The sequence below is a fragment of the Anabas testudineus genome, chromosome 19 (genome assembly GCF_900324465.2).
Source record: "Anabas testudineus chromosome 19, fAnaTes1.2, whole genome shotgun sequence".
Lineage (NCBI taxonomy): Eukaryota > Metazoa > Chordata > Actinopteri > Anabantiformes > Anabantidae > Anabas > Anabas testudineus.
The window spans coordinates 18,224,188-18,238,937 of record NC_046628.1 but is presented as its reverse complement, the minus strand read 5'-3'; the positions used below and the strand labels follow the sequence as shown (position 1 = coordinate 18,238,937).

At 45.3% G+C, this 14,750-nt stretch overlaps 1 protein-coding gene across 2 annotated transcripts in view; it reads left to right on the top strand.

The window, feature by feature from the left end:
* Positions 1-10,408: 10,408 nt before the first annotated feature.
* Positions 10,409-14,750, top strand: part of acta2 (actin alpha 2, smooth muscle) — a 7,393-nt gene continuing 3,051 nt past the window's right edge. Inside the window, exons 1-3 of one of the 2 annotated variants that reach the window (XM_026350603.1) lie at positions 10,409-10,514; positions 14,475-14,654; positions 14,737-14,750. The exon at positions 14,737-14,750 is cut by the window's right edge and continues 115 nt beyond it. In XM_026350603.1, the coding sequence (XP_026206388.1) occupies positions 14,526-14,654; positions 14,737-14,750 (143 nt within the window). In that variant the 5' untranslated portion in view covers positions 10,409-10,514; positions 14,475-14,525. Of the gene's footprint in view, positions 10,515-13,890; positions 14,063-14,474; positions 14,655-14,736 lie in introns of those variants that run through there. The other variant, XM_026350604.1, reaches the window with a different exon arrangement.

The following is a 14,750-nucleotide window of genomic DNA, read 5'->3' as shown; positions in this document are numbered from 1 at the left end:
CACAGTACATACAGGTGTAGAGTCAGGTTACAGTAGCAGTACAGGTGGTGACCACCAGGTGGTGGTAATGATGTGGCTGATCAGTGTTCACAGTACATACAGGTGTAGAGTCAGGTTACAGTAGCAGTACAGGTGGTAACCACCAGGTGGTGGTAATGATGTGGCTGATCAGTGTTCACAGTACATACAGGTGTAGAGTCAGGTTACAGTAGCAGTACAGGTGGTGACCACCAGGTGGCAGCAGACACTTCAGGCTCAGGTGTGAACACTGAAACTGATCCTGTGTCTTCCTGGATCATAAATATTATAATATTTCTATAATAATAAAATAAGGTCAAGGTTCATACAGTCCGTTTTTAATCATTTTCACATCAAGTCTTTAAATTAATAAAAACATTTGGATTAGTGTTTAACGTCTCTGTGTACTGTACACAGAACCGGTACTACAGTATGAGTGATGCTGCATCTGCCCGTTTGGACTTCAAGTACCACTGTCTGCATGAGAATAACTCTGTGTTTAGGATTACATGTAATATAAAATACTGTACTGTGAAGTACTTTGAGGTACAGTGATGTACTGTGAAGTACAGTGATGTACTGTGATGTACTGTGATGTACTGTAAAGTACAGTGATGTACTGTGATGTACTGTGATGTACTGTAAAGTACAGTGATGCACTGTGATGTACTGTGATGTACTGTAAAGTACAGTGATGTACGGTGATATACTGTGATGTACTGTGAAGTACTGTAAAGTACAGTGATGTACTGTGATGTACAGTGATGTACTGTAAAGTACTGTAAAGTACTGTAAAGTACAGTGAGGTACTGTAAAGTACTGTAAAGTACAGTGATGTACTGTAAAGTACTGTAAAGTACAGTGATGTACTGTGAAGTACAGTGAGGTACTGTGATGTACTGTGAAGTACAGTAATGTACAGTGATGTACTGTGATGTACTGTGAAGTACAGTGATGCACTGTGATGTACTGTGATGTACTGTAAAGTACAGTGATGTACTGTGATGTACTGTGATGTACTGTAAAGTACAGTGATGCACTGTGATGTACTGTGATGTACTGTAAAGTACAGTGATGTACGGTGATATACTGTGATGTACTGTGAAGTACTGTAAAGTACAGTGATGTACTGTGATGTACAGTGATGTACTGTAAAGTACTGTAAAGTACAGTGAGGTACTGTAAAGTACTGTAAAGTACAGTGATGTACTGTGAAGTACAGTGATGTACTGTGATGTACTGTGATGTACTGTAAAGTACAGTGATGTACGGTGATATACTGTGATGTACTGTGAAGTACTGTAAAGTACAGTGATGTACTGTGATGTACAGTGATGTACTGTAAAGTACTGTAAAGTACTGTAAAGTACAGTGAGGTACTGTAAAGTACTGTAAAGTACTGTGATGTACTGTGAAGTACAGTAATGTACAGTGATGTACTGTAAAGTACAGTGAGGTACTGTGATTTACAGTGATGTACTGTGATGTACAGTGAAGTACTGTGAAATACTGTGAGGTACTGTACTATACTGTGAAGTAGTGTGAGGTACTGTGAGGTACTTGGAGGTTCTGTGATGTACTGTGATGTACTCTGAGGTACTGTGATGTACTGTGATGTACTGTGAGGTACTGTGATGTACTGTGATGTACTGTGAGGTACTGTGAGGTACTGTGATGTACTGTGATTTACAGTGATGTACTGTGATGTACAGTGAAGTACTGTGAAGTACTGTGAGGTACTGTACTATACTGTGAGGTACTGTACTATACTGTGAAGTACTGTGAGGTACTGTGATGTACTTTGAGGTACTGTGAGGTACTGTACTTTACTGTGAGGTACTGTGATGTACTGTGAGGTACTGTGAGGTACTTGGAGGTACTGTGATGTACTGTGATGTACTTTGAGGTACTGTGAGGTACTTGAAAGTTCTGTGATGTACTGTGATGTACTCTGAGGTACTGTGATGTACTGTGATTTACAGTGATGTACTGTGATGTACAGTGAAGTACTGTGAAATACTGTGAGGTACTGTGATGTACTTTGAGGTACTGTGAGGTACTGTGAGGTACTTGAAAGTTCTGTGATGTACTGTGATGTACTGTAAAGTACTGTGATGTACTGTGATTTACAGTGATGTACTGTGATGTACAGTGAAGTACTGTGAAATACTGTGAGGTACTGTACTATACTGTGAAGTACTGTGAGGTACTGTGACGTACTGTACTTTACTGTGAGGTACTGTGATGTACTGTGAGGTACTTGGAGGTACTTGGAGGTACTGTGATGTACTGTGATGTACTTTGAGGTACTGTGAGGTACTTGAAAGTTCTGTGATGTACTGTGATGTACTGTGATGTACTGTAATGTACAGTGAAGTACTGTGAAGTACTGTGAGGTACTGTACTATACTGTGAAGTACTGTGAGGTACTGTGATGTACTTTGAGGTACTGTGAGGTACTGTGAGGTACTTGAAAGTTCTGTGAGGTACTGTGAGGTACTGTGATGTACTTTGAGGTACTGTGAGGTACTGTGAGGTACTTGAAAGTTCTGTGATGTACTTGGAGGTACTGTGATGTACTGTGATGTACTTTGAGGTACTGTGAGGTACTTGGAGGTTCTGTGATGTACTGTGAGGTACTGTGATGTACTCTGAGGTACTGTGATGTACTGTGAGGTACTGTGGTGTACTTTGATGTACTGTGATGTACTTTGATGTACTGTGAGGTACTGTGATGTACTGTGATGTACTTTGATGTACCCTGATGTACTCGGAGGTACTGTGATGTACTGTGAGGTATTGTGAGGTACTGTGATGTACTGTGAGGTACTGTGATGTACTGTGAGGTACTGTGAGGTACTGTGAGGTACTGTGATGTACTGTGATGTACTTTGAGGTACTGTCAGGTACTGTCAGGTACTGTGAGGTACTGTGATGTACTTTGAGGTATTGTGAGGTACTGTGAGGTACTGTGATGTACTGTGAGGTACTGTGAGGTACTTTGAGGTACTGTGATGTACTTTGAGGTATTGTGAGGTACTGTGAGGTACTGTGATGTACTCTGATGTACTTTGAGGTATTGTGAGGTACTGTGAGGTACTGTGATGTACTGTGATGTACTTTGATGTACTGTGAGGTACTGTGAGGTACTGTGAGGTACTGTGAGGTACTGTGATGTACTGTGATGTACTTTTATGTACTTTGAGGTACTGTGATGTACTCTGAGGTACTGTGATGTACTTTGAGGTACTGTGAGGTACTGTGAGGTACTGTGATGTACTTTGAGGTACTCTCAGGTACTGTCAGGTACTGTGAGGTACTGTGATGTACTTTGAGGTATTGTGAGGTACTGTGAGGTACTGTGATGTACTGTGAGGTACTGTGATGTACTTTGAGGTACTGTGAGGTACTGTGAGGTACTGTGATGTACTGTGATGTACTTTGAGGTACTCTCAGGTACTGTGAAGTACTGTGAAGTACTGTGAGGTACTGTGATGTACTTTGAGGTATTGTGAGGTACTGTGAGGTACTGTGAGGTACTGTGAGGTACTTTGATGTACTTTGAGGTACTGTGATGTACTCTGAGGTACTGTGATGTACTTTGAGGTACTGTGATGTACTTTGAGGTACTGTCAGGTACTGTGAGGTACCGTGAGGTACTGTGATGTACTGTGATGTACTTTGAGGTACTCTCAGGTACTGTCAGGTACTGTGAGGTACTGTGATGTACTTTGAGGTATTGTGAGGTACTGTGAGGTACTGTGATGTACTGTGATGTACTTTGATGTACTTTGAGGTACTGTGATGTACTGTGAGGTACTGTGACGGTACTGGAGGTACGGTGATGCACTGTGATGTACTTTGAGGTACTGTGAAGTACTGTGAAATACTGTGAGGTACTGTACTATACTGTGAAGTACTGTGAGGTACGGTGAGGGTACTGTGATGTACTTGAGGTACTGTGAGGTACTGTGAGGTACTTGAAAGTTCTGTGATGTACTGTGATGTACAGTGATTTACAGTGATGTACTGTGATGTACAGTGAAGTACTGTGAAGTACTGTGAGGTACTGTACTATACTGTGAGGTACTGTGAGGTACTTGAAAGTTCTGTGAGGTACTGTGATGTACTTTGAGGTACTGTGAGGTACTGTGAGGTACTTGAAAGTTCTGTGATGTACTTGGAGGTACTGTGATGTACTGTGATGTACTTTGAGGTACTGTGAGGTACTTGGAGGTTCTGTGATGTACTGTGATGTATCGTGATGTACTCTGAGGTACTGTGATGTACTGTGAGGTACTGTGGTGTACTTTGATGTACTGTGATGTACTTTGATGTACTGTGAGGTACTGTGATGTACTGTGATGTACTGTGAGGTATTGCGAGGTACTGTGATGTACTGTGAGGTACTGTGATGTACTTTGAGGTACTGTGAGGTACTGTCAGGTACTGTCAGGTACTGTGAGGTACTGTGATGTACTGTGATGTACTTTGAGGTACTGTCAGGTACTGTGAGGTACTGTGATGTACTGTGAGGTACTGTGATGTACTGTGAGGTACTGTGAGGTACTGTGATGTACTGTGATGTACTTTTATGTACTTTGAGGTACTGTGATGTACTCTGAGGTACTGTGATGTACTGTGAGGTACTGTGATGTACTTTGAGGTACTGTCAGGTACTGTCAGGTACTGTGAGGTACTGTGAGGTACTGTGATGTACTGTGATGTACTTTGAGGTACTCTCAGGTACTGTCAGGTACTGTGAGGTACTGTGATGTACTTTGAGGTATTGAGAGGTACTTTGATGTACTTTGAGGTACTGTGATGTACTCTGAGGTACTGTGATGTACTTTGAGGTACTGTCAGGTACTGTCAGGTATTGTGAGGTACTGTGATGTACTGTGATGTACTTTGAGGTACTCTCAGGTACTCTCAGGTACTGTGATGTACTGTGATGTACTTTGAGGTACTGTGATGTACTGTGATGTACTTTGAGGTACTCTCAGGTACTCTCAGGTACTGTCAGGTACTGTCAGGTACTGTGAGGTACTGTGATGTACTTTGAGGTATTGTGAGGTACTTTGATGTACTTTGAGGTACTGTGATGTACTCTGAGGTACTGTGATGTACTTTGAGGTACTGTCAGGTACTGTGAGGTACTGTGAGGTACTGTGATGTACTGTGATGTACTTTGAGGTACTCTCAGGTACTCTCAGGTACTCTCAGGTACTGTGATGTACTTTGAGGTACTGTCAGGTACTGTGAAGTATTGTTAAGTGATGGATACAGGTGGCATTTCGTTGTGACAACCGACTGGACCGACGTGGACTAGATGTGCTCCAGTCTGGGTCAGTAGGTCTGTTCCAGTCCAAAGAGCCTTTTCAATATGGGGGCTGTCACACCTCCTCCACAGGGGGTCTCAGGTAAAGTGTTAGGTGGATGCACAGTGAGCTGTTTGCAGGTCTGACCCCCAGGCCACGTGGATTCTGGACTGCAGTCGGTCTCGGTCTCCCACTGCCATAAACAGAAAAAACACACACACACATTCCTGAGCTGGTCGTGTGTTGATGTTAGTCGACCAATCAGAACCCGTCTCAGTGCGGCCCCGTAAGGAGTCCAGCTGTTTTCCCATTTTCGGTCAAAGTCCAGACTGGGCTGTGTGTACACTGGTCCAGCTGTGCACGGTGAGGATCTGTTCTGGTCCTCACACCTTCAGAGAACTGTTAGAGGGTTCGGACCTGGTTTAGGTTAGAGTCAGGCTGATGGTTAAGGTCAGGGTGGGGGCCAGGGGATGTATCGTATGTGAAGCAGGTGGAGTTGGGGGGAGGCTGGAACAGGAAATCCAAAGTATAAAGTTCACCAGAAACTGGTTCTCAAAGTCTGTGTGTTTGGAAACAGACTGTAAACTTCCTGTGGGGGTTTGGGTCCATTTCTGTTTCAGTTTCTGCATCTCTCTGTCCGACTTCCCGACAAGAATCATCACAGAGTCCGAACCTCCTCAGAACAAAGGAGCAGACGGACAGATCGAATCGGAGGAGGAGGAGGAGATGAACAGTGAACGGCTAAACAAGGACATATTGGAGGAGCCTCTCTACACAGTCTGCAGAAACACAAGCCGACCACACCCACCGAGCTTCCTCTCCTTACAGAGAGGCAGAGGAGGAGTGGAGGAGGAGCGGGAGGAGGAGGAGGAGGAGGAGGCCAAGTCTCTTATTTACTGAGCAGCTTCCTTTTTAGGAGTTAAACACAGGTTGTTTAGCGTTTTATGTTGTGTTGAATCTTTTCTTCTTCTGCTTCTTTTCTCACATTTCCTTCATTTTTCTCCGGGACACTCCCACAAAGTGTCTGTTCAGAGGATGGGAGGAGGTGGAGGAGGTGGAGGATGGGTGGTGTCTCTGCTGCGGGAAGTTTTGGTTCCTTGTAGTAAAGTTTCCTTTTAAGGAGAACCTGGTTCTGTGATGGTCGTCATGCAGAGACACATTCCTGCTTCAGAGTGGTGACAGAGGTGAACAGCTGTGAATACTACAATACCCATGAGCCTCGGTGATGGAGCTCTCTCTGACCTGAAGACCGGTCCTGGTCTTGACCTCCTGCTCCTGCTCCTGGAGTTCCCCGGTGCCTGGTGTTTGGGTCCTGAGCTGAACATCTATCGAACATTCACTGACAGTATCTGCTCGTAGCACCTGCTGCTCACTGCGTGTACTGTGAAGTACTGTTAGTACAGTATGTGTACAAATACTCCTGGACTCCTGACATTGAGGCAGGCCCAGCAGGAGCTAGACTGGACTTTGGACCAGGTTCTGAGCCTCGTCCTCCTGTCATGCTCCAGGTCCAGGTTTACTACATTTCCCAGAATGCCTCCCTCCAACACCGTACATGGGGCTTTTCTGTGCTGGAGACGTGTGGACACAGTCAGACATCAGTCAGCAAACATTCTTCTTCTTCTTTAGTTTGTCTTTTTAAGGACATGGACCGCTGCCCCCCCCCCACAAACACACACACACCAACAGCACAGAGTGTGAATGAAGAACAGCGAACACACCAACACCTTCAGCTCTGTTATCTTTGTTCCTCGAGAGCCACCGGTGTGATGTCAGCAGGACACAGGTCAATGTTCAAGCTAGAAAATAAAGAGTCATTAATATTTATTTAAGAGTATAAATATGAGATTTGAAGTACATCATGTACTTGTACACTAACCAAAGTGTGGAGAAGAACTGCAACACAGTTAAATAAAAGTATTTTCCAGTAAAACCACAGTGAACATTGTTAAAGTTCTGCTGGAACCTAAAACCCCAGTGACTAGTAACTGATCCAGTTTTACAAAGTCTGTTAGAGCCAGATCAAATCCACCTGAACGTGAGCTTCACTAGGTCAGAGTCTGAGTCCAGGACCTGAATCTTCCATTAAAACTCTTGAACCATGTAAACACATCACAAACATGTGACTGGAGTGTCAGGGTACAAGACTCGTCCTGGATCAGTTTGACCAGCTGAAGACAGACTGGACAGGACTGTTGGAACCTGAATACGTGTCCTGGTCTCAGTGTGTGTTGTTAATGAGTGGAAATCAGTCAGCACAGGGGGCACAGCTGAGAATGGAAACCTGGGCGACTCAGGAGGATTCAAACACGTATCTGAGTCCACTTAAAGTCCCGGAGCCCAATCTGAACCCAACAGGACAGAGTCTGAGAGGAAAGAATAAGAGGAGGTGTTTTAGCCACACGGTGAAGCACAGCGAGCGGGAAAGTCCCTCAGGAACTGGTCTTCAGTACCGCTTGGACCTGCTGCGACTTGATGTTTCAGTACTGAGGAAAACCCTGAATCCAGAACACCCTGGAGAGATCCTGGATCTTATCTGACCTGCAAACACCTCCAGATCCTCCAAGAGGAGCTGGGAAGACTGGGTTTGGGAGGAGGGACGTCTGGACCCAGACATTCCACATGCTTCCCTGTTTTTACTGAGCATGCTCAGTAGCGGCCTGTTCACTTTGTGGTTCGTCGCACATCAACAGAATAAAATGAGTTCTGGGCTCTGAAGTTTAAGTAATGGTCAGTGATTCCACATCCCATGATCCTTTGTGATAAAAAACAACAACTGCAGTAAAGATAGGAATACTGCAGTAAATATGTACATTACTTCATCACTAACTCTCTGTTAGAACAATGAGCCGTACATAGATCACTGCTCAGCGGGACTCTGTGGAGTTCCTTCAGCCCGTTCACCGTGTGCTGCTGACTGGTCATCAGCTGGATCAGTGGGATCAGGTTCTGGGAAGTGGTTCTGCTGGTCTCTGGCAGCTGTAGGAGGTTTTAGTGTTGCGTGCAGCTACAGCCGTTCTGTGCAGGGTGGACGCGGAGGTCGGAGCCTCAGTCGGTGTAGAACACTCATGACCAACACAGCTGGATGTCATCACTCATTACTTACTGCACAGCAGTGGATCCTTAAACCTGGGACCTGGACCAGAACCAGACTGTCTGACATTCCCTCTTCACTGTCTAGCTGGAGCGGGTCAGTGGGTGAGGTCACACTGATCTAGCTCGTGTCAGTGAACCGTTCTGTTGTGAACAGGTGACGAGCTGCTGACTGGTGGGTTTTTGGACTCAGTGAGGTGTGAGACTTGACCTCAAACAGGGTCCGACTTCAACACACAGACGTCGAGGGTCCTCACTGTCACAGTCTTCACTCCCTGTGTCTCCCTAACGTTCTCAGGCATGGAAAGAACTAGAGTTCTAGCTCTGGGGTTTCAGTGGGACCGGGGCCAGATGCAGACCTGGACTCTTTTACTACTGAGCCAGGCTGTTGTAGCATATGCAGATTGTGGTTCTGTGTGTGAAGAAGACAGATACTGATCAGTGTTCTCTGATCAATGATTAATGTTCTCTGATCAGTTTTCTCTGGTCAATGATTAATGTTCTCTGATCAGTGTTCTCTGATCAATGATTAATGTTCTCTGATCAGTGTTCTCTGGTCAATGATTAATGTTCTCTGATCAGTGTTCTCTGGTCAATGATTAATGTTCTCTGATCAGTGTTCTCTGATCAGTGTTCTCTGATCAATGATCAGTGTTCTCTCATCAGTGTCCTCTGATCATTGTTCTCTGATCAGTGATTAATGTTCTCTGATCAATGATTAATGTTCTCTGATCAGTGTTCTCTGATCAATGATTAATGTTCTCTGATCAGTGTTCTCTGATCAGCGTTCTCTGATCAGTGTTCTCTGATCAATGATTAATGTTCTCTGATCAGTGTTCTCTGGTCAATGATTAATGTTCTCTGATCAATGATTAATGTTCTCTGATCAGTGTTCTCTGATCAGCGTTCTCTGATCAGTGTTCTCTGATCAATGATTAATGTTCTCTGATCAGTGTTCTCTGGTCAGTGATTAATGTTCTCTGATCAGTGTTCTCTGGTCAATGATTAATGTTCTCTGATCAGTGTTCTCTGGTCAATGATTAATGTTCTCTGATCAGTGTTCTCTGATCAGTGTTCTCTGATCAATGATCAGTGTTCTCTCATCAGTGTCCTCTGATCATTGTTCTCTGATCAGTGATTAATGTTCTCTGATCAATGATTAATGTTCTCTGATCAGTGTTCTCTGATCAATGATTAATGTTCTCTGATCAGTGTTCTCTGATCAGCGTTCTCTGATCAGTGTTCTCTGATCAATGATTAATGTTCTCTGATCAGTGTTCTCTGGTCAATGATTAATGTTCTCTGATCAATGATTAATGTTCTCTGATCAGTGTTCTCTGATCAGCGTTCTCTGATCAATGATTAATGTTCTCTGATCAGTGTTCTCTGGTCAATGATTAATGTTCTCTGATCAGTGTTCTCTGGTCAATGATTAATGTTCTCTGATCAATGATTAATGTTCTCTGATCAGTGTTCTCTGATCAGCGTTCTCTGATCAGTGTTCTCTGATCAATGATTAATGTTCTCTGATCAGTGTTCTCTGGTCAGTGTTCTGTGCTGTTGGATGTTTTCATGTTTTCTCTGCAGCTGATTCATGTTTGGATCAAACTTGATGTTGTAAAAAAGGTTTTGAATTTTTAAACTCTCTCAGAGGAGGAAGAGGAGGAGGAGGAAGAGGATGAGGAGGAGGAGGAAGAGGATGAGGAGGAGGAGGATGAGGAGGAAGAGGAGGAGGAGGAAGAGGATGAGGATGAGGAGGAAGAGGAGGAGGAGGAGGACGAAGAGGAGGAGGAGGAAGAGGATGAGGAGGAATGCCGTGAATGATGGGAGACAGTCCAGTGGCGCCGTAAGCCCCTGATTGGCTGCCTCCCCTGGGGTCTGCCCTATAAGGAATCAAGCTGGGGAGAGAGGGAGTGAGGGGAGGAGGGAGAAGGAGGAGGCCCAGGCCATGTTTGGGATGGAGGGATGGATGGAGGGAAGGCCGGAGGAGGTGGAGGGTTGATAAACTCAGTCACTGCAGTCCAGACCCTCATTTCTGTCCTGCCCCCCTCCCCACGTCCCAGCAGGCCCTGCACTGCCACGGTAAGACCTCAGCACCTCCTCCGGCACCTCCTCCGGCTCTTCTTCTCTTTTCTGCTCCTCGGTTCTCGGTAAAAGTTTGACAACAGCGGAAAACATTGCTGTCTCCTCTTCAACTATTTCACCTCCTCCATCACCTTCTCCGTCACCTCCTCTGTCGCCTCCTCCATCGCCCCCTCCATCGCCTTCTCCGTCACCTCCTCCGTTGCCTCCTCCATTGCCTACCTCCGTCACCTTCTCTGTCGCCTCCTCCATCACCTTCTCCGTCACCTTCTCTGTCGCCTCCTCCATCACCTTCTCCGTCACCTTCTCTGTCGCCTCCTCCATCACCTTCTCCGTCACCTTCTCTGTCGCCTCCTCCATCACCTTCTCCGTCACCTTCTCTGTCGCCTCCTCCATCACCTTCTCCATCACCTTCTCCGTCACCTTCTCTGTCGCCTCCTCCATCACCTTCTCCGTCACCTTCTCCGTCACCTTCTCTGTCGCCTCCTCCATCACCTTCTCCGTCACCTTCTCTGTTGCCTTGTTGCCTCCTCTCTATTCGCTCTGTGGAAGATAGTCAACACATCTTTTCATCAACTTCTATCGCCTCCTCTGTCGCCTCCTCCGTCACCTCCTCTGTCACCTCCTCCATCACCTTCTCCGTCACCTTCTCTGTCGCCTCCTCCATCACCTTCTCCGTCACCTTCTCCGTCACCTTCTCTGTCGCCTCCTCCATCACCTTCTCCGTCACCTTCTCTGTTGCCTTGTTGCCTCCTCTCTATTCGCTCTGTGGAAGATAGTCAACACATCTTTTCATCAACTTCTATCGCCTCCTCTGTCGCCTCCTCCGTCACCTCCTCTGTCGCCTCCTCCATCACCTCCTCCATCGCCTTCTCCGTCACCTCCTCCGTTGCCTCCTCCATTGCCTACCTCCGTCACCTTCTCTGTCGCCTCCTCCATCACCTTCTCCGTCACCTTCTCTGTCGCCTCCTCCATCACCTTCTCCGTCACCTTCTCCGTCACCTTCTCTGTCGCCTCCTCCATCACCTTCTCCGTCACCTTCTCCGTCACCTTCTCTGTCGCCTCCTCCATCACCTTCTCCGTCACCTTCTCTGTTGCCTTGTTGCCTCCTCTCTATTCGCTCTGTGGAAGATAGTCAACACATCTTTTCATCAACTTCTATCGCCTCCTCTGTCGCCTCCTCCGTCACCTCCTCTGTCACCTCCTCCATCACCTTCTCTGTCACCTTCTGTTCTTGCCTCCTCTGTCATGTCCTTCGTCACCTCCTCCGTCGCCTCCTCCGTCGCCTCCTCTCTACTTGCTCTGTGGAAGATATTCAACACATCTTTTCTCTCCTCTGTTCACTTTTCAGTGTGACCTTCACCTCCTCTGCTGTTTGTTCTCCTCCAGACAAAAGCTTCTCTCCTCTTTTCTCCTAGTTTAACTGTAGAAACTCGTGCTCCTCAAAATACATTTCCTCCTCCTCTTTCCTCCCCTCACTGTAAAATTCTGCGCCCCATCTCCTGCCTCCTCATGTCTCCTTTTTCTCCTCCATCACCTCCTTTCCTCTTTCCTTTGTCCTCCAATGCCCTCCCTGCTCCTCAAATATAATTCATTTTCTGCATCACCTCCCTTCTGCCTCCCTCCTCTTTTCTTGTTATCTGCACCTAAACTGTCTCACCTCCTCTTCTAAACCATTGCACCTCCTTTATTCAGCTTCTTTTCAGTCATTCTATTTGTACAAAGGATTTCCTCCCCCATCACTCTCTTCTCGCCTCCTTAGGTTGTTTTTCTCCTCACCTCTGTCTCCTCTTGGCTTTACCTCCTCTTTGACCTCCTGCGACCTCCTGTCTTCTAACCTCTTCCTCTGTTGCTCCATCATGTTGCACCTGCTCACTCAGAGCTGCAAACCAGACTTCACTGTAGTTTTTAGTAGTTTAGTTCTCCAGTGATTCAGGCTGTGTTGGAAGATGATTCTGGTTCATTTTTATGCTGATGTTTGTGTGTTAAAAGTTTGGATTTTTTTGACTGGAGTTTGGTTGGTTATATTTGACCATGCTGATGCTGAGAGGAAGCTGTTGTTGCCTTTTCTGCTTTACTACCCTGAATTCTGACTGACAGTTTGGTGACAGCAACATATCGAACAGCTGAGCTGGTGATCAGGACATATTGATCAGATATGTGTTATTGATAAGACTATTAAGTGTCTGTCATCCAGAGATAATAACACATTTAATTTAGTTACTAAATCAATTGTTTTTATACTGAGCTGTAAAAATAAATGTATTAAGTTCTGGTCATGACAAAAGAATTCTCAAATATTAAAATTATATCTCACAAAATAATTTTTCTTCAATGTAAAATTCATTCAGTCATCACTAAACTGAAAGAGAATTAATCTGTTTTCTGCAGTGATTTAACACGTGTTTATAGATTCAAGCTGAACTGAGCAAAGCTGATCTTTACAGATGTGAAGAAACCTCATAAAGCAGATTAAAAGTAATAAACATAGTGAAATTAACTCTTGAACTGAAGGTCAATTTAGATCACTTTAATTTGTTAGTTTGGCAAACATTCCCTAATTTTTTATGTGTCATTATCATTTATGTTTGTTTTTCCAAACTTCTTATTGGATTATTTTATCACACTGAAGAAAATACTAGTAAAGGTCCAGTATTCATGTACTGAGTATAAGTAATACTGAAAGTAAAAGTATTTCTTCTGCCCTGTTAATGTGTTAATGTATTGTAATGTTTGAGCATTTTACTGCTGCGCTCATATTATTTTACTTAAAAACTGTTTAAACTTACTTAAACTGATCAAACTGTGGAAAATCATCACATGCAGGAAACTTTAAATTCATTAAAAAACACATTTCAATTTTATGTTTATGGCAATTATGTATGTATGGGGTTGTACCCAACAACCCCACTGAGCAGCACCAGGAGACAGTGGAGAGGAAAAACCAGATACTTTTACTTCAAACTCTACTTGAATGCAGTACTAGTTGTAAACTGTGGATAAAATAAAGGGACAGGCTGCTGCTGGCAGAAACAGCTTTGATTCCCACATTTCATGACTAAATATGGTCTAAAGAGATTGTGTCTCTCAGTGAGAGACGGAGATGAAGATAGACGAGGAAGGACAGATGGAGGGGGCAGGGGGAGCGGGGGGGGGGCATAAAATGAGCAAAGCAGCGGGCGAGTGAGGTAGAGTGAACACAGGGAGAGAGAGCATACCAAACACAGGCAGGACTCTGCTTCATGTCCTAATTAGGAAGTTTTCCCAGAGTTCCTAGTTCATTCAGTAAATACAGTAGTAGTCCAGGGAGGGGGGAGGAGGGGGTGTCAGTGGAGTCACGTGAAAACCTCACAGCTCAAGTTTGGGTCACTTTAGGTTTTAGAGTCGGACGCTGAGACGCAGTTGATGTTTCTCTTACATATTTTCTACTTTCATTGTTTTTAAGTACTTTCAGTACTTTTCAGGACTTTTCAGGACCTTTCAGGACTTTTCAGGACCTTTCAGGACTTTTCAGTTTGTGTTTACCACTTACCCACTTGAACTTATCCGTAAGTGGTCTGCAGGTCTGCTGGTCTGCAGGTCTGTAGGTCTGCTACTCTGCAGGTCTGCAGGTCTGCAGGTCTGCAGGTCTGCAGGTCTGTCGGTCTGTCGGTCTGTAGGTCTGTAGGTCTGCTGGTCTGCTTGTCTGCTACTCTGCAGGTCTGTAGGTCTGTCGGTCTGTAGGTCTGCTGGTCTGCTGGTCTGCTACTCTGCAGGTCTGCAGGTCTGCAGGTCTGTAGGTCTGCTGGTCTGCTGGTCCGCTACTCTGCAGGTCTGCAGGTCTGCAGTTAATCCTACTCTGACGTTCATGCTGCGTCTACTTCGACCCAATAAGTGGACAAACACACATTTTAAGTTCTGTTCGGATGTTTGTCCTTATCAGTAACTTGTGATCACTTTTCTCTCTCTGTCTGTCCTCAGTGTGAGTCGGTGTCGTAGTGTCGTTGCTCGTCCACAGCGCCCCCTGCAGTCATGTGTGATGATGAGGAGAGCACCGCTCTGGTCTGTGATAACGGATCTGGTCTCTGTAAGGCCGGGTTTGCCGGAGACGATGCTCCCAGAGCCGTGTTCCCGTCTATCGTGGGCCGGCCAAGGCACCAGGTGAACAACAAGAAAACCCAGTTTGTCACATTGAAATAAGATGGAGGTACTCTCAGGTGTTTGACCCGTGTCTCCTCCTCAGGGAGTGATGGTGGG